Below are 18,084 nucleotides of genomic sequence, written 5' to 3'. Positions count from 1 at the left end.
GGTGGTCCCTTCCAACTTTAGGATTCTAAATCCAAAGGCCATTTTAAAGATACCAAGTACATTTCAAAGTCTGTTGCACAAAGCAGACATTAAAAAAATTACCCATTTATTTTACTGAGCCTTCCTTCTCCGTTTATTGATGTTATATACACAATCATAACATATTCCTCATTATTGCAGACGATTCCTCCCCCCTCCCCCCCCACAAACACTTTCTTAGAAAGCACAAAGCAACATCAGGCACTGTAACTGATTTAATACAGATTACTTCCCAACAGCTGATCACAATGAATTAATACAAGTTATAAGGTGATTGAGAGACCCTGAACGTCAGAGGTTTACAAAGACTGCTGCCTTTTATCCAAGCACTTCTCGATGTCATCAAGGACCTGCACTGCTGCCTTTGGAATTCGGGTTCCTGGGCCAAATATGTTGGAAACACCAGCATCATACAGGAATTCATAATCCTATTCAGAACAAAGAAATATTTTTAAAAGGCATGAAAACATACACTCAATTTTTTTAAAATAACCATTTGCAGAACACCAAGTACAAGAACAGAATTTACAACTGGGCTGTGCTGGTAAGGATCAATGGGCAGAGAGGGATGAAAGAAGAAGAAGAGTTGGTTGTTATATGCCAATTTTCTCTACCACTTAAGGAAGAATGAAACTGGCTTACAATCACCTTCCCTTTCCCTCCCCACAACAGACACCCTGTGAGGTAGGTGGGGCTGAGAGCTCTAAGAGAGCTGTGACTAGCCCAAGGTCACTCAGTTGGCTTCAAGTGGAGGAGTGGGGAAACCGACCCGGTTCTCCAGATTAGCATACTGCTGTTTATGTGGAGTAGTAGGGAATCAAACCTGGTTCTCCAGATCAGAGTCACTGCCTCAAACCACCGCCTTTAACCACTACACCACTCCAAACCACCGCTCTTAACCATTACACCATGCTGGCTCTCAGGGAAATGGTGTGATGCATTTGCTGTGAACCCAAATAGTGATGCCTTCCCCGACTCAAGACCCTACGGTCTGGGTACAACCCTGACTACTGCAAGCCACTTAAAACCTGTTAGGAACTCTGCAAACTCCACGGCCTGTGTCATTGGTACAAACTGCTCAACCCAAAGAATCAGCTCATCAGAAGAGAAGTGTAGTCTTGCCTCTGCCCTGGTATTATCAGTTATCCAGGATTCTAATACAGATATTTTGTTTGCCAAGCTCAGCAAGATACACTGTGGCCAAAAGGTCAAAACTGAAAAAAGATCCCTGAACAAAATTCTACTCTTGGTGTTCTGTCCGCCCCTCTAGATTAAGTGGGCTTCTTTCCTGCTTCATTTCTTTACATATTTATAGCCGTATTTAAAATTAAAAAAACCAAACATATTTACGATTACACTGAGCACCACTGAAAGACTCCCTGATGGTTGAAGAATTCATAAGATTCAGTAACAAGATATTGTGCAAAACAAAAACACAAAAACTCTTGAGTGGAGTAACACACCTATAGATAGTTTCAGAGGGTAGCTGTGTTAGTCTGCAGTAGAACAGCTAGATTTGAGTCCAGTAGCACCTTAGATAATAATAAGATATTCGGGGTCTAAACTTTCAAGAGTCAAAGCTCCCTTTGTCAGGTTAGGAGGAATCTTGCAATCCAACAGGTTATTCGGACAGTAAACCCAGCTGTACAGCTCAAAACAGACACCGAGTTATCCTCCATAATTAAATATCCACGGACTGGCAAGTCATGATGTGTAGTACCTGAGGAGGGATGACACCCCCACACATGACAAGGATGTCCGGGCGGCCAAGGGCGTTCAGCTCTTTGATGAGTTCAGGAACTAGAGTCTTGTGGCCAGCGGCAAGTGTGCTCACGCCCACACAGTGCACGTCGGCATCCACAGCCTGCTGGGCTACTTCGCGGGGTGTCTGAGAAAGGCAAAATGCAAGAGAATATGCTGAGCAAGAATACAGCGTGTGCAAAACATGCCTCACTTTTCATAAACAGAATATTATTTATTGATTTACTTCATTTACATCCCCCCTCCCTGGCACAATCCAAACAGCACAGTTTGGCCTCAGCTCGTCAGAGCTGGGGAGCTAAGCAAGGTCAGTTATTGTTACTTTGTATTGTAGGGGAGACCACCAAAGAAGTCCAGGGCTGCTACGCAGAGGCAGGCAACGGCAAACCACCTCTGCTGATCTCTTTCCTTGAACACCCCATGGTTGGGGTCGCCATGACTCTGTTGCAACTTGGCAGCATGCTCTTATTCTTCTCCCCACGTGGGGCCCAAAGCAGTTTACATTGTTCACCTCTCTTCAATTTTATCCTCGCAACAACCCTGTGAGGTAGGTTAGGCTGAAAGTCTGTGCTTGACCCAAAGACACCCGGCAAGCCTCTGTGGCAGAGTGGGGTTTCCAACCTGATTCTAGTCCAAGACTCCAACCACTACACTATGCTGGATACTGTAAGTAGCATCTACAACACTACCTGCTGTTTTTGCTTGACATTTACCACTTAAAGCTGCTTCCATGTCATATTAGAAGGCATGGGTTTTCACACAGCTTACAGGGTGTGAAAATAAAAGGCGGAAAGAGTGGCCTATTTCTCTGTTCCCTGGGTCTTTCCAATTCAGAGATTCTGTACAAACATTTCAACGGAATAGAATTTAATGATTACACCTGGCTAGTGGAAAACTGATACTAAAACATAATATAATGTAATACTAAAATGCAATACAAAATATTAAAATGTATACATATTCATTTCACTAACAGGTCCTATTTTCCTTAGTCTTCCAGAATCCATCCAAATATAAAACATGTTTGGTGGAAGCCCTGCTCAAAGATGCTCAAGTTTCAAATTTTCAGTAGGGAGCAATAATGAGCAGATCTACTTAGCAGTATGTCCTTTTATTCCCAGGAAAGTTCTCTTAGGATTGCAAAGATAAGAGTCTAAAGTGGCCATGGTGAAAAATGAAAACGGAGAATTCTGTGCCCAATAATAATTCTGAAGTGCAATGACAACATAAAGAGATAAGCCTAGTAAGAAGCCTGTTATGTCATAAATATCAGATGAACAACAACACACAAGTCGATAATCAGAAAGTGTTTGAAGTCAACTAAAAGACAACACACAGCTAGTTAACACACCTGTTGAACCAGTGTTTCTTATGAGGATTAAGGTGCAAACATTGAAAAAGTTCTTAATTAAGCTTTGTGACCATTTCACTGAAAAAGATTAAATACCTGGAATAGAGGACTTATATCTACATCGAATCCCAGGTCAGCAAACCCCGTGGCAATCACTTTGGCTCCTCTGTCATGGCCGTCTTGGCCCATTTTAGCAACCAGAAGACGTGGCCTCCGTCCTTCACGCTCCATGAAGTGGTTAACTCTGATTTTTTAAAAAAATTGAAATAAAGTTTCCTTATTAATAGCAGATACTTGGTAACATCATTATTTATTTAGAAGAAGAAAAAGAGTTGGTTTTTATACCCCGATTTTCTCTACCTTTTAAAAGGAGAATCAAACCGATTTACAATCACCTTCCCTTCCCCTCCCCACAACAGACACCTTGTGAGATGGGTGGGGCTGAGAGAGTTCAGAGAGACTAGCCCAAGGCCACCCAGCTGACTTCATGTGGAGGAGTGGGGAATCAAACCCTGTTATCCAGATAAGAGTCTGCCACTCATTTGGAGGAGTGGGGAATCAAACCCAGCTCACCAGATTAGAGTCTGCCGCTCTTAACCACAACACCACACTGACTCTGAAGCTCCTTATACCCTGCTTATTTAGTTGGTGAAATAATCGACAGATTCAAAATTGCTTTTATCATATTCAAAATAAGAGTTTGCTCTGCCGAGCTCAGAATACTGCCAACAAGTTCAAATATGCAGAACGGGATACAGTAAACTGGAATGACTAGCATATATCTTAGTATTCTTCACGCTGCATATAGTTAATTTGTGGAATGAGCTGCCACAGGATTTGGTCATGGTGACCAACTTGGAAGGCTTTAAAAGGGAGTGGACAAATCCATGGAGGACGATGCTGCCAATGGCTATTAATCATGATGGACAGCTCCTCCCTTCAGTACCAGAGGGAGTGTGCCTTTTTAAATCAGTTGCTGGGGAACACAGGCAGGATGATGCCGTTGCAGTCTTCCTGTTTGTGAGCTTCCTAGAGGCAGCTGGTTGGCCACTGTGTGAACAGACTGCTGGACCTGATGGTCCTTTGGTCTGATCCAGTATGGCTCTTCTTATGTTATAAGATATAAGAAAGTCTCTTACCGATTGATAGCATGAGTAATTTCCTTGCTCTCCCCAAACTCCTGACGGTAAGCTCCGCTCACCATGCGGTCATTGGCTTTGTGCTCACCGAACACCTTTTTCATGGCATCTGTTATTTCACCAACTGTGCATCTGATAACATAGCAAACGAAATATCAAATTTCCTCAAATGTTATTCTGGCGTAAACTTGCATGGACTAGTGACTTCGCCAGATGCAAAGTAAGGAGTATATTTTAACACTATTTCTGTACCATTGTTGTCTCAGAAGAATCATAGAGTTGGAAGGTACCACCAGGGTCATCTAGTCCAACCCCCTACACAATGTAGGAAATTCACCCCATGACCCCTACTCCATGCCCAGAAGATGGCCAAGATGCCCTCTCTCTCATTATCTGCCTAAGGTCACAGAATCAGCATTGCTGACAGATGGCCATCTAGCCTCTTTTTAAAAACCTCCAGGGAAGGACAGCTCACCACCTCCCGAGGAAGCCTGTTCCACAGAGGAACCAATGTAGAACCCTTTTTCACGTACCTTGCCTGTGCCGCTTCCACGGCCAAGGCCAACAGATTGCCTTGCCCTGTGGCAGCACACTCCGTCAGGGCCGCGAGGCGAGCCTGAGCGGCCGCGTTGTCTCTGCAAGCCTTTACCTTTGGAGAGAACGAGACAGTCATCATTCTAGGGCCATCAAGACTCAGCTCACAAGACGCAGCCTATGTTTGGGGTCTTTCTTTTAGTCAAGCAGGTATTAAAAGATCACCTACGGGCTTGAAAAGGAATCACATAGCTAATGTTTATGAACGGTTACCGTGCTCCAGTAAGACTTGCCTTGTTACATCCTCTCAGCACTTTTGTCACGCTTGCCAAAGTAACATTGTAAAATACGATAATTAAACTTTTTCTTTGCACGTTTCCACGTGGTTCAATGAGATTTCCAGGGGTACACAGGATTAAATTCTTTAATATCCTTACTGTGGTGAAATGACAACTCACCCAAAGAGTAGCTAGGTAAAATGCACACCTTTGGAAGACAAATGATTGAATTGCGTGCAAACATTTTTATCCCGCCGTTCCACCCAATTTGGGCCCTCAAGGTGGCATTTTTTTTAAAAAAAACCCATAAAAACCCAACTTTAAAAACATATATGCACTTGCATACATAAATGCACATACTAAACAACTAATAAAAACAAACAGAAAGGAGTTGTGACGCTTGAGCCAAACTGTGTTTTGCCTCGGCAAATGCGTTTTGCTGTTCGGTCCCCCCCCAGTGCCGGGGGGGGGGGGGCATGCTTCTTTCACAGCAAGACTATGAAGAAACACCAAACAAAACAAGCAGGTCTTCAGAGTTAACCTAAAATAGCCTGTCCAGGAAGGCAAATGGCTGCAGGGAAAGAGGAGCTGAGGCAGAGAGAGGACTGAAGAGAATCCTGTCAAATAAATAAGTCAATGTGCATAAAAAGTGTAACCCCCCTGCCCAACCCATACCTCTGCTGGATGACCATTCTTATGTGGATGACGCAATGATCAACCCAATGTGTACACAATGGGTCAGCATACTATATTTTATTTGACACTGTTTGGTTTGACAAAACGAGTAAGTCTGTACATGGCTAACATGATGTCAAAGCTCCTTACCTTTTTAAGTTTCTCAATTTGTTTGTTACGGACTGAAGTGTTGTCAATTGCCAAAACTTCAACTGTCTCTTCTTTTTCCAACTGGTACTTATTTACACCAACAATTACTTCGGCACCTATTTCCCAAATACCATATTTAGAATGTTAGAATATAATCACAAACTGTGCTTCTGACAGTTTTGGGTTTGCCTTGTTTCTCAGCGTCGGTAATCCCAGTCCTACTGCACTGATACTAGATGTCTTGTGCTTCTCGATTTAATTTTTTAATCCACCAGGAGACGCAGTGAGAAAGGGGGGCTATAAATGAAGTAAATAAAACAATACAAATAAGTTAAGGGGGTGGGGGAAATCTCATCAGCCCCCTGTGTGACTATTACAGAATCAGGGGATACTCCCAAGAAGCATCTGCCTTTCACAATTAGCATGGTTACTTGCTGAAGAAGAAGAGTTGGTTTTTATATGCTGACTTTCTCTACCACTGAAGGAAGAATCAAACCAGCTTACAATCACCTTCCCCTCCTCTCCCCACAACAGGCACCGTCTGAGGTAGGTGGGGCTGAGAGAGCTCTAAGAGAGCTGTGACTAGCCCAAGGTCATCCTACTGGCTTCATGTGGAGGTGTGGGGCAACCAACCCCGTTCACCAGATTAGCCTCCACCGCTCATGTGGAGAAGTGGGGAATCAAACCCGGTTCTCCAGATCAGACTCCACAGCTCCAAACCACCGTTCTGAACTGCTACACCACGTTGCCTCTCAAGAGTATCCAGAATACCTCTCTAGGACTTCACTGATCATATTCACCTGGGCAAGAAGAAACACAATATACCTGGGTCTGGGGTTGGAAAGCAGATCAATTAACTGTCAATGTATCACTCATCTAATTGACCATGACCAAGTAATAGGTAAACGTTTCATGAAACCGAGAATGCCACTGTGTAGGGGGCTGCTTGCCCTAGATGGTCCAGGCTAGCTCCATGTCATCAGCTCTCACAAGCTAAGCATGGTCGGTCCTGGTTAGTACTGGGATGGGTGACCACCAAGGAAGTCCAGGGTCACAACGCAGAGGCAGACAGTGGCAAACCACCTCTGTTCGTCTCTTGCCTTGAAAGCCCTACGGAGTCACAATCAGTCGGCTGTGACTTGATGGCTCTTTGCACACCCAGGGGGTTGCTTCACTTCTTGATTTCATTTTGGTGTCATTCGTTGGGAAGGACAAATATCAGGGCTGCTTGACCCTTAGTCCAATAGGATTCAGGGGCAGATCTAGCAGCACAGCAAAGCTTCTCTTATTGGCTACCTGAAATTCCTGCAGACACCCCAAACTCCCCCCACTCCTTTGAACAGCAGATCCATATCATACTGTCTCACGGGATTTTAAGTCCTCTAGGTTTCAAGAGTGGCTAACTACACAGCACGGGAGACTGCTGTTCAAGGATGGTATGGCTTTACTCTGCTCTGGTTAGACCTCTCCTAGAGTACTGTGTTCAGTTTTGGGCACCACAGTTTAAGAAGGATGTAGACAAGCTGGAACGTGTCCAGAGGAGGGCAACAAAGATGGTGAGGGGTCTGGAGATCAAGTCCTATGAGGAAAGGCTGAAGGAGCTGGGTATGTTTAGCCTGAAGAGGAGAAGACTGAGAAGGTATATGATAACCATCTTCAAGTACTTCCTAACAGTCAGAGCGGTTCCTCAGTGGAACAGGCTTCCTCGGGAGGTGGTAAGCTCTCCTTCCCTGGAGGTTTTTCAGCAGAGGCTCAACGGCCATCTGTCAGCAATGCTGATTCTATGACCTTAGGCAGCTCATGAGGGGGAGGGCATCTTGGCCATCTTCTGGGCATGGAGTAGGGGGTCACTGGGAGTGTGGGGAGGAGATAGTTGTGAATTTCTGGCATTGTGCAGGGGTTGGACTAGATGACCCTGGTGGTCCCTTCGAACTCTACGATTCTATGATTCTAGGAACGGAAATCCCCCATCCCCGAAAGCATGTGGCACTCGTTACAAAAGTCTCAGGACTTCAGCCAATGTGTGTGCGCAACTGAGTCTAATTCAGCTATGCCAAGCAAAGCAATTTCCCAAGCAGTTTATTTCACACTCTTCTTGTCAGCGAATGCAGCCAAAATTCAGTTCGTTTTCAATTCATCGTAAGACTTCTGTTCCGGGCTCCTAAACTTTGGAGAGGGATGTTATGGGCTGCAGCTCTGAGTGCAGTTACCCGGGTGCAAGAACAAAGTATTTCTGTGAGAGATGCTTTGCCTAAATGTGTGTGGGACTGCCACCCTGGCTATTTTAATCAGTTGGCGTACTTTGTAGTCGAGAGTGTCCCCTTTCACTTTCCCTACCAGAATCGATCCGGGCTTGTCTTCGAGCAGCGCACTCTTCGATCCGCAGTTTCGGTATGCCTTCAGCGACAGCTTTGGCCATCCCGCCCATTTCCTCAATCTCGTTAATAAGCTATCACAAACAACAAAGAACGGGTATAGTTAATATAGCTCCACAGTGGCTGTTGCCTAGTACATGAATGAATACACGCAAAGTTGCCTTATACTGAGTCAGAACCATCAGTCAAGGTCAGCATCGCCTACTCTGACTGGCAGCAGCTCTCCGGGTTCTCAGGTGGAGGCCTTTCACGCCAGCTATCGCCTGGTCCTTTTAACGCAGATGCTGGAGATTGAACCTGGGACCTTCTGCATCCAAAAGTAGATGCCCAGTCCCTAAGCCACAGCTCTGCCCCAGGGAACATTCCCTATTTAGTCCCTTCATTTATACCCCACCTTTCTCTCCAAAGGAGGCCCAAAGCAGCTTAAATCATTCTCCTCTGCTCCATTTTATCCTCACAGCAACCGTGTGAAGTAGGTGAGCAACCGTGTGAAGTAGGTGACTGATCCAAAGTCTAGACCAGGGGTGTCAAACATAAGGCCCGAGGGCCGGATCCGGCCCCTTGAGAGCTCTTATCCGGCCCGCGAGCCAACTGTGAGCCAACCAAGGCAGCCACCTCCCCCAGTCCTGATCTGGGCTGGCGAGGCATGGTCCAGCCTGACCAAGCAACATTTATGTCATATCCAACCCTCGTAACAATTGAGTTTGACACCCCTTACTAGTCTAGACTTACTAGTGCCTAAATAGCTACTTACACAACATGGGAGAGGTGAGAAATATGCTATGTAAACAGCCATTTAAAATACATTTCCCAACTACCTAAACAGTTACACCCTGCTAAGCCAATTGACTTCCATGGATTTAGAAAGCTGCAGCTCTGCTTAGGATGGCTCTGTTAGGTACTTTGACAGAGTTGTGAATCCAGCAGTGTCCCATAACACGTATCTGAAATTGACTAGAGCTCAAAATAGGAAAGTTAATGTATCCCATTTACTCAGCTAGAGTACAAATAATAATTTCATTTCAATACATTAACTCAACATGAATAATGTGCTTCCCGCAGGGCTTATATTCAGAAAAGAATGTTTAAAAGTAATATAAATACGTCTTTTGTATTTAAAAGTTTATGTACTCAAGCGATTTCTTAAGATGATCCAATAAAAACAGAACTCTTACTTGGTTTTTGCATGTACCCTTAATTAGATCTCTATAGAACCAGAAGAACTACCGTCCTTCCCAAAGGCACCTATAAATGGCATTTCTTAAAAATCAAGTTCACCTTAGTACCAAATAAAATATACTTCCAGGTAAGTGACTGGGGGCAGCACAATTACTACACAGCAAAATAGGATGAAGATTTCAGCATTTAATGAAACATCCATACCCTTGTTTTCTTTCACACCCAAACGCAGAAGGGCTCACCTTTAAAGAGGCGTCATACACGTCGTTAGTGAGAGACTCCATCAGAAACGAACCACCCCACGGGTCGGCCACTTTCGGAATGCCAGACTCCTCCTGGATAATAATCTGGGTATTGCGGGCAATTCGAGCACTTTTCACGGTTGGCAATCCTAAGGCTTCATCGAATGAATTCGTATGTAAGGACTGAGTCCCTCCAAACACGGCAGCCATCGCCTCAACTGTAGTACGGATGATATTATTGTAAGGGTCCTACAAGAGAAATGAAAACACTTTTAAGGTACGATGGTATTTCACACGACACATTCTGTAGTACATTGATATATTGATTGCACTGCACTTGACCATCTCGTTATGTCTAGGAGGTTAAAAACAAATATTGAAAAATACATCTATATATATTGCACAACATCCTACAACCTGTCCTGGACAAAGGTGAATTATTTACAAACTTTTAGCCATCAAGTCACAGCTAACTTATGGCAACCTCGTAGTGTTTTCAAGGCAAGATGTTCAGAGGTGGTTTGCCATTGCCTACCTCCAAAAACAATCTGCAATAAAGGAGGGGAAAGCTGCATCAAAGTTCAACCATGAAAGCTGGGGGGGAAATCCACCCCTACTACAGTCCTTAGTATCTTACTAAGAGAGTCAGCATGGTGTAGTGATTAAGAGCGGTGGACTCTGATTTGAAGAACTGGGTTTGATTCCCCACTCCTCCTCCACGTGAGCGGTGGAGGCTGATCTGGTGAACTGGATTTGTTTCCCCACTCCTCCACATGAAGCCAGCTGGGTGACCTTGGGCTAGTCACACTCTCAGCCCCACCTACCTCACAGGGGTGTCTGTTGTGGGGAAGGGAAGGGGGGGAGATTGGAAGCCGGTTTGACTCTTCCTTAAGTGGTAGAGAAAGTCGGTATATTAAAACCAACTCTTCTTCTTATGTGACTCTCTTATTCCTCCACCCATTTCAAGATCTACCTTTTCCACTCTAGGCGCAGGATCCATTAGAATATTTACTATTTATTTATTGGGGGAGTGCATTTGTGGTAAATAAAGGAAATATCCAACCTGCTCGGTCAGTGACCATCCGGAAGTCTGACAATGAGCTCTAAGGAGGAGAGATTTGGTGTCCTTGGGCTGAAACATCCTCTCTATTAAGTGAGCCCAAAGCCGCCTCCCGGCTCTCAGTTTAGCTATTTCCATGTAGAAGTTCATACCAATTCCCCAGAAGAAAGACAGCCTGAAATGAGAGCACATGTGGTCTGGCTGGAATGCAAAAGCTAGTAACACACAGTGCTGTAGGTTGCATAGTGCATGTAAACTACAATGATCTTAAACTCAAAATAAAACAGGAGGATCCTACTGGCTTGTTTTCAGACTAATATTATAATAACTGAAATGATTTACAAACAATTTGGATGAAGGAATAGAGGGGATGCTTATTACATTTGCAGATCGATACTAAATTGGGAGGGGTAGCAAATATGGTAGAAGACTGTGAGGCTTCTCGTTGTCCAGGCAATATTTCAATAACCACAGGCTCTCAGTAGTTGTTCAGCAATAACCAGTGGTTTATTGTAATTCCATGGAGCATTCAGAAAATTCAGCTCGGGTACAAGAACTAAAACCCTAATGACATATACATTCCAATAGGCTCCTGCTATAGCCGGCACAGGCTCCCCTCCCCCTTATGTCCAGGTGGTTTCCCTTTCCCAGAGGCCTCCAGCGTTATCTGCACCCCTCAAGGTCACTTTTCTGCAGTGCTGTGAGAATTTACAGAAAACCTCCTCTACACACACTGACCCACTTTCCCAACTCCTGCCCGGGAGTCAGACTAAAGGTCATGCAAAACAACATTTTGACTGGGTTACCAGAACAACTAAATCACTACAAACATTATGGCAGGTTATTGTTGAAGGCTTTCACGGTCAGAGTTCATTGGTTCTTGTAGGTTATCCGGGCTGTGTAACCGTGGTCTTGGACCACGGTTACACAGCCCGGATAACCTACAAGAACCAATTATGGCAGGTATTGACATTAAACAACCTGACAAAGACAGAGCCAGCTTGAAGGATAATCTTGACAGGCTGGAGAGTTGGGCTAAAACTAATAAAATGCACTTCAACAATGATAAATGTAAATTCTGTATTTAGGTAGGAAAAATAAATGCATAATTATAGGCTGGGGGAGGCTTGTCTTAGCAGTAGTATGTGCGAAAAGGATCTTGGGGTCTTAGTAGACCAAACACTGAACATGAGTCAGCAGTGTGATGCGGTAGCTAAAAAGGCAAATGGGATCCTGGGCTGCATCAATAGAAGTATAGTGTCCAGATCACGTGAAGTGATGGTATCACTTTACTCTGCTCTGGTTAGACCTCACCTAGAGTACTGTGTTCAGTTTTGGGCACCGCTATTTAAGAAAGATGTAGACAAGCTGGAAAGTGTCCAGAGGAGGGCAACAAAGATGGTGAGGGGTCTGGAGACCAAGTCCTATGAGGAAAGATTGAAGGAGATGGGTATGTTTAGCCTGAAGAGGAGAAGACTGAGGGGGATATGATAACCATCTTCAAGTACTTGAAGGGCTGTCATATAGAGGATGGTGTCAAGTTGTTTTCTGTTACCCCAGAAGGTCGGACCAGAACCAGTGGGTTAAAATTAAATCAGAAGAATTTCCATCTAGACATTAGGAAGAATTTACTGGAAGTTAGAGTGGAACAGGCTTCCTCGGGAGGTGGTAAGCTCTCCTTCCCTGGAAATTTTTAAGAGGCCATCTGTCAGCAATGCTGATTCTATGACCTTAGGCAGATCATGATAGGGAGGGCACCTTGGGCATCTTCTGGGCATGGGGTGTGTGGGGGGAGGGAGGTAGTTGTGAATTTCCTGCATTGTGCAGGGGGTTGGGTTAGATGACCCTGGTGGTCCCTTCAAACTCTATGATTCTAACTCTTGGGCATGGATGCCACAGATTCAATATTGTTTCTTTTCCTGATTTTTGCTTACTTTCCTTGGCCATTTCTTTATTAGACACTGAGAACAGCTTCTCTGACATTTGATCCACAACTGACCAGCCATGGACTTAATGGAGATTTTTCCTCCCCTTGAGTACAGCTTCTAATACTTCTCTACTTGGCAGAACCATCCTGGGTAAGAACACATCCTTGCTCGACCTCATGGCAAGCTTCAAGGAGAAAATAAGCCCATTAACTGCCCCCAAACCAAATCAAGCTCTCCTTCCAAGGAGTCCAGGTGCATTTCCGTTAATTCCTTAGTGGGGTGGCCTGCTATCAATGGGATGCATGGCTCCACCCTGAGGACCAAGCAAGCTGTGCCTTTCCTGGACTTGCTGGTCTGACAGCAACGGAATCTGTGCCCCATACGGTGAGCGTAGGACCCACCAACAGGACTGGGAAACCTTTCAGCAAATCAGAGACTAGGATGTTCTGTTCTAATTGGATTGAGGGCTTTTCTGATGCTTTCTCTCTGCCTGGCTTCCTCTTGAACTGTTTGCCCCACTGTTGGTTGGCTCTCAGCCAAGCCCCTCTGCTTACTTGTGCTGAGCAAGCATGAGTTTAAGTTGCAGCCCAAGAACCCAGATCTTCCGAAGCCAGCTGACTGGCAGCTTAGAGCCTCTGAACAGAGCTGCCCGTTGCGTTGCATTGCACGGGCTTTTAGGCAAGCCTCCATCCCTTTGCCCTGGGGAGGGGCCGGGGTTCAGTTGTACAGCCTCTGCTTGGCATGCAGAAGGTCCCAGGTTCAATCCCCGGCATCTTCAGTTGAAAGGACCAGGCAGTAGGTGATGTGAAAGACCTCTGCCTGAGACCCTGGAGAGCCGCTGCCAGCCTGAGTAGACAAGACTGACTTCGATGGACCAAGGGTCTGATTCAGATCTTCATGTGTGACTTTTTTACTGATTGCTGCTACTGCCCCACTTATATATTTTAATATGAGGGCAAACTGTGCCATTGGGACCCCAACTTTTTGTATTTTTTAATTGAATGGTGATTGTAATCAGATATATTTTATACTTGGGTTTTATTTAATTGACATCTGATTTGTGTACTGCTATATAACCCCATAAACTGCCCTTTGCCCTGCCTTGGTGGGGGAGGACAATAACAACAACAACGATATTAATAATAATAGTAATAATAATAGTAACAATAATAACAGCTACACAACAGGACTGCAAGCTGTCACAAACACATTTTGGAATCTGTGCTCCCTTATCGTGAAATCAAAGAGCTCAAGTCATGTGGCTCGCAAGGTGAGTTAGCATACCTTGGCGCAAATTCATCAATGGAAAGGCCAGCCTGAAGTCCAGTCCTGCAGTACTCCAGACCATCGGCTATAGTATAAGCTAATTCCAAAATGGCATCCGCTCCTGCTTCCTGCATGTGGTATCCGCTGATGGAAATAGAATTGAACTTGGGCATGTGCTACAGGAAAACAAAACATATTTTTTGTCCCCATGCATACTTTTAAGCACTGCACATATAAGTGTCCACCTAACTGCTAGAGGAGGAGAGAGGGAGACTTTCATCTACTCCCCTCCCCACTGCAGACTTCCTCTTTGCCTCCCCCATACAGGTCACCTGACCCTCCTAAGCAGAATTTCGTGGACCTCCATGGGCTGGCACAGGAGGTAGGAAAGTCTCATGCTGCCAGCTTTGGTTCATTCATGCTTCACTGGATATGCATGAGTTAAGTGCCGTCAAGTCGCTTCTGACTCATGGTGACCCTATGAATCAATGTCCTCCAAAACGTCCTATCCTTAACAGCCTTGCTCAGATATTGCAAACTGAGGGCCATGGCTTCCTTTAGAGTCAATCCATCTCTTGCCAGGTCTTCCTCTTTTCCTGCTGCCCTCAACTTTTCCTAGCATGACTGTCTTTTCCACAGTGGGTAGCCGTGTTAGTCTGTCTGCAGTAGTAGAAAAGAGCAAGAGTCCAGTAGCACCTTAAAGACTAACAACTAACTTTTCCAGTGACTCGTCTTCTCATAATGTGACCAAAATACAACAGCTTCAGTTTAGTCATTTTAGCTTCTAGGGTCAGTTCAAGCTTGATTTGATCTATAAACCACTGATTTTTTTGGGGGGGGGGAGTCCACAGGTATCTGTAACACCCACTGGATATGCACCACAGTTAATATAACAGGCATGTATTAAAGCAGAGGTTCCCAAACTGTGCTCCAAGTAGCACTTGGTGCTCCGCGAAACATCTAGTGCTCCATGAAGAGACTGGAAAGAAAAATACTACTGGCATTAGGTTTTAGTATGTAGGTGCTAGGTAAAAATTAGAGCTCCATGATAAATTTCTCTCCTGAAAAGTGCTCCATGACTCAAAAAGTTTGGGAGACTCTGCATTAAAGCAAGGAGAAATAAAAGGGCCACACCAGTCACAGGAGGAAAAGCTAAGGCCGAGGCCGATGGTGCAAAAAAAGTAAAAAATATATTTTATTACTCAGTTTAAATTCCCTGTACATTTTGCCCAGGTAGCTTCTTCAGGGGAATCTGTTATGTCTTCCAGTGGCTTTTCAAAGAAGAGTCTAAGATCATTAACGGACTAATAAAATACATTTTTACCTTATTTTGCACCATCAGCCTCATGCTTTAAAGCAAACAATACCTTTGACGTGTATTGGAAGATGTCGGCAATGATCCGCATTGATGGCTCTGGGGGGAAAATGTACGTATTGCGGACCATGAATTCTTTCAGTATATCGTTCTGTATTGTCCCCGTCAGCTTGGATTGGGGCACTCCCTGTTCCTCCCCCGTTACGATGAACGTAGCCAGGACGGGAATGACTGCCCCATTCATTGTCATCGAAACAGACATCTTCTCCAAAGGGATGCCGTCAAAAAGAATCTTGGTATCTTCCACCGTATCAATGGCAACCCCGGCCATTCCGACATCGCCACGAACTCGGGGGTTGTCTGAATCGTACCCTCGGTGGGTTGCCAGGTCAAAAGCCACCGATAAGCCCTGTTGTCCAGCTGGAACCAGGAAAGAAGAGATCTAATAATTGAAAAGTTGCCTGGAATTCAACTTTTCTGTTCTTTGAAAGGGGCAAATCTGAGCCGCAAATTAGATCCAATACTTTTCTAATGGTCAGTTCATTTCTACAGCAATACTGGCCCTAGTTTTTAAAACAAGCGTTAACCTTTATTCAAAGAAAAAACATTAGGAATGTATAGGCTAGGACTACAGCTAAACAAAATGAAATACAGGGAAGAGGAAGCCTCAGCCATAGGATGTGGACAGAATGGAGTGGGTGCAGAGGAAAGCAATGAGGATGATCCGGGGCCTGGAGACCAAGCCCTATGAGGAAAGGATGAGGGAGTTGGGAATGTTTAGTCTGGAGAAGAAGAGGTTGAGGGGGGACATGATTGCTCTCTTTAAGTATTTGAAGGGCTGTCACTTAGAGGAGGGCAGGGAACTGTTCCTGTTGGCAGCAGAGGCTAGGACTCGCAATAATGGATTTAAATTGCAGGTGGAGAGGTATTGGCTGGATATTAGGAAAATTTTGCAGTAAGAGTTGTGCGACAGTGGAATCAGCTACCTAGGGAGATGGTGAGCTCCCCCTCCCTGGCAGTCTTTAAGCAGAGGCTGGACAATCACTTGTCAGGGATGCACTAGGCTGATCCTGCATTGAGCAGGATATGAAAGACCTCTGCCTGAGACCCTCGAGAGCTGCTGCCGGTCTGAGTAGACAATACTGACTTTGATGAACCAAGGGTCTGATTCAGTATAAGGCAGCTTCTTATGGGAAGGGGTCATAGCTCAGTGGTAGAGCATCTGCTCAGCACGCAGAAGGTCACAGGTTCAATCCCTGGCATCTCCAGTTAAAGGGACTAGGCAGGTTGGTGATGTGAAAGACCTCTGCCTGAGACCCTGGAAAGCCACTGCTAGTCTGAGTAGATGATACTGACCCTCATCTCCTAGGTAGAAACATGGGATAAAGATATATTAAGTAAATAAATAGTTGTGAATGACCAAAGACTTTCCTGTTCAGCCTTTCCTAATGAAGCTAAATTTCTACGCTAATTAAGTCCCACTGAGTTAACCTTTGCCAATTTGCAAAAAAATGTGCATAACACTCCTATAATCCAATCCCACTCATGGTTACTCAGAGGCATGCTTGACCCCACTGCAACTTACTTTCCAGAGTAGCATGCTCAGGAATGCACCACTGTTACATGTGAAATATTCTATTACTCTACGATGCTACTGGACTAGGGCAGCCCATTCCGGGGTGGGTGTGGGTGGGTTAGATCTGCGGCAGCCAAGAGCAACGCAGCCACACCACCTCCTCAGAAGCTTCCCAGCTACCGTGGAAGGGGGGGAAAGCTTTTTTAAAAATAAAAAAATTAAAAGGAGGAAATGCCCCATTGCAAACAGCGAGGTGGCACTGCCACGCCGCAGCCGAAGGGGGCATTCCCGAGGCGAAAGAGGTTAGGAAGCTGACTAATGTCAGCTCCACCCCATCGAACGCCCCCCTGACGCCAGCTCCAGGGTGCCAGGCACTGGCATGTGCCACCTAGGTTCTTCGACAGAGCAACTGATGGGACATAAGATAAGAAGGGTTGAAAATCACTGCCCCAGACTATGCATCTTACCCTTGATGTTATCCTTGTAGAATCTGTTGCTCTCCTCCACAGTACTGAAACCAGCATACTGGCGGATGGTCCAGGGCCTATAGGTGTACATGGTGGGATAGGGACCACGAGTGAAGGGTCTGACCCCAGGTAGTTCCTCGGGAAAGCCCTCTGTGTCCTGTGTAGAGTAGAGCGGTTTGATGGAAATCCCCTCCGGCGTGTGCCACATCAACTCCTCTGGGTTCTTGCCCTTGAGCTGCTTTTTGGCCATCGCAGCCCACTCTGGGTGAAGCGGTTTCTGATGCAGTGGGCGCCGCATGTGCCCGTGGAGACCCAACTCCGTTTGTGTCCGGTAACAGCATGGCCAGAAGCACAGAAGTCTATGTCGGGCCCTTAACATTTTTCACTGTGAGATTCAGTCTGTGGATTAAAATCAGAATATTCCAACAATTATCAATGAGGTTTTAATATCGGCCTTTTAACAGACCCCCAGTGTGGAAGATGGTTGCTTTTCAATAGGCTACTATTAAAAAAATTATTATACTTTTGTGTCGCCAAGTCACAGCTGACTTATGGCAACCGAGGGCTGGATATGACATAAATGCCACTTGGTTGGGCCAGGCCATGCCTTGCCAGCCCAGATTGGGGGTGGGGGACTGCCTTGGCTTGCCAGATAAGAGCTCTCAAGGGGCCGGATCCAGCCCATGGACCTTATGTTTGAAACCCCTGCCATAGAGTTTTCAAGGCAAGAGACATTCATCCAAATACTA

At 45.2% G+C, this 18,084-nt stretch overlaps 1 protein-coding gene across 1 annotated transcript; it reads right to left on the bottom strand.

The window, feature by feature from the left end:
• Positions 1 to 332: 332 nt before the first annotated feature.
• Positions 333 to 17,714, bottom strand: MMUT (methylmalonyl-CoA mutase). The gene is made up of 12 exons (XM_056856283.1): positions 17,336 to 17,714; positions 15,345 to 15,712; positions 13,996 to 14,153; positions 10,787 to 10,958; positions 9,724 to 9,972; positions 8,265 to 8,376; positions 5,928 to 6,043; positions 4,824 to 4,939; positions 4,291 to 4,422; positions 3,248 to 3,395; positions 1,760 to 1,927; positions 333 to 467 (listed from the first exon to the last, which is right to left on the bottom strand). Exons 1-12 carry the CDS (start codon positions 17,712 to 17,714, stop codon positions 339 to 341), a joined length of 2,247 nt encoding a protein of 748 aa, XP_056712261.1. The 3' UTR covers positions 333 to 338.
• Positions 17,715 to 18,084: the final 370 nt, after the last annotated feature.

Source organism: Euleptes europaea, chromosome 10 (assembly GCF_029931775.1).
Source record: "Euleptes europaea isolate rEulEur1 chromosome 10, rEulEur1.hap1, whole genome shotgun sequence".
Classification (NCBI taxonomy): Eukaryota; Metazoa; Chordata; class Lepidosauria; order Squamata; family Sphaerodactylidae; genus Euleptes; species Euleptes europaea.
This window is presented reverse-complemented; position numbering and strand designations above follow the sequence as displayed.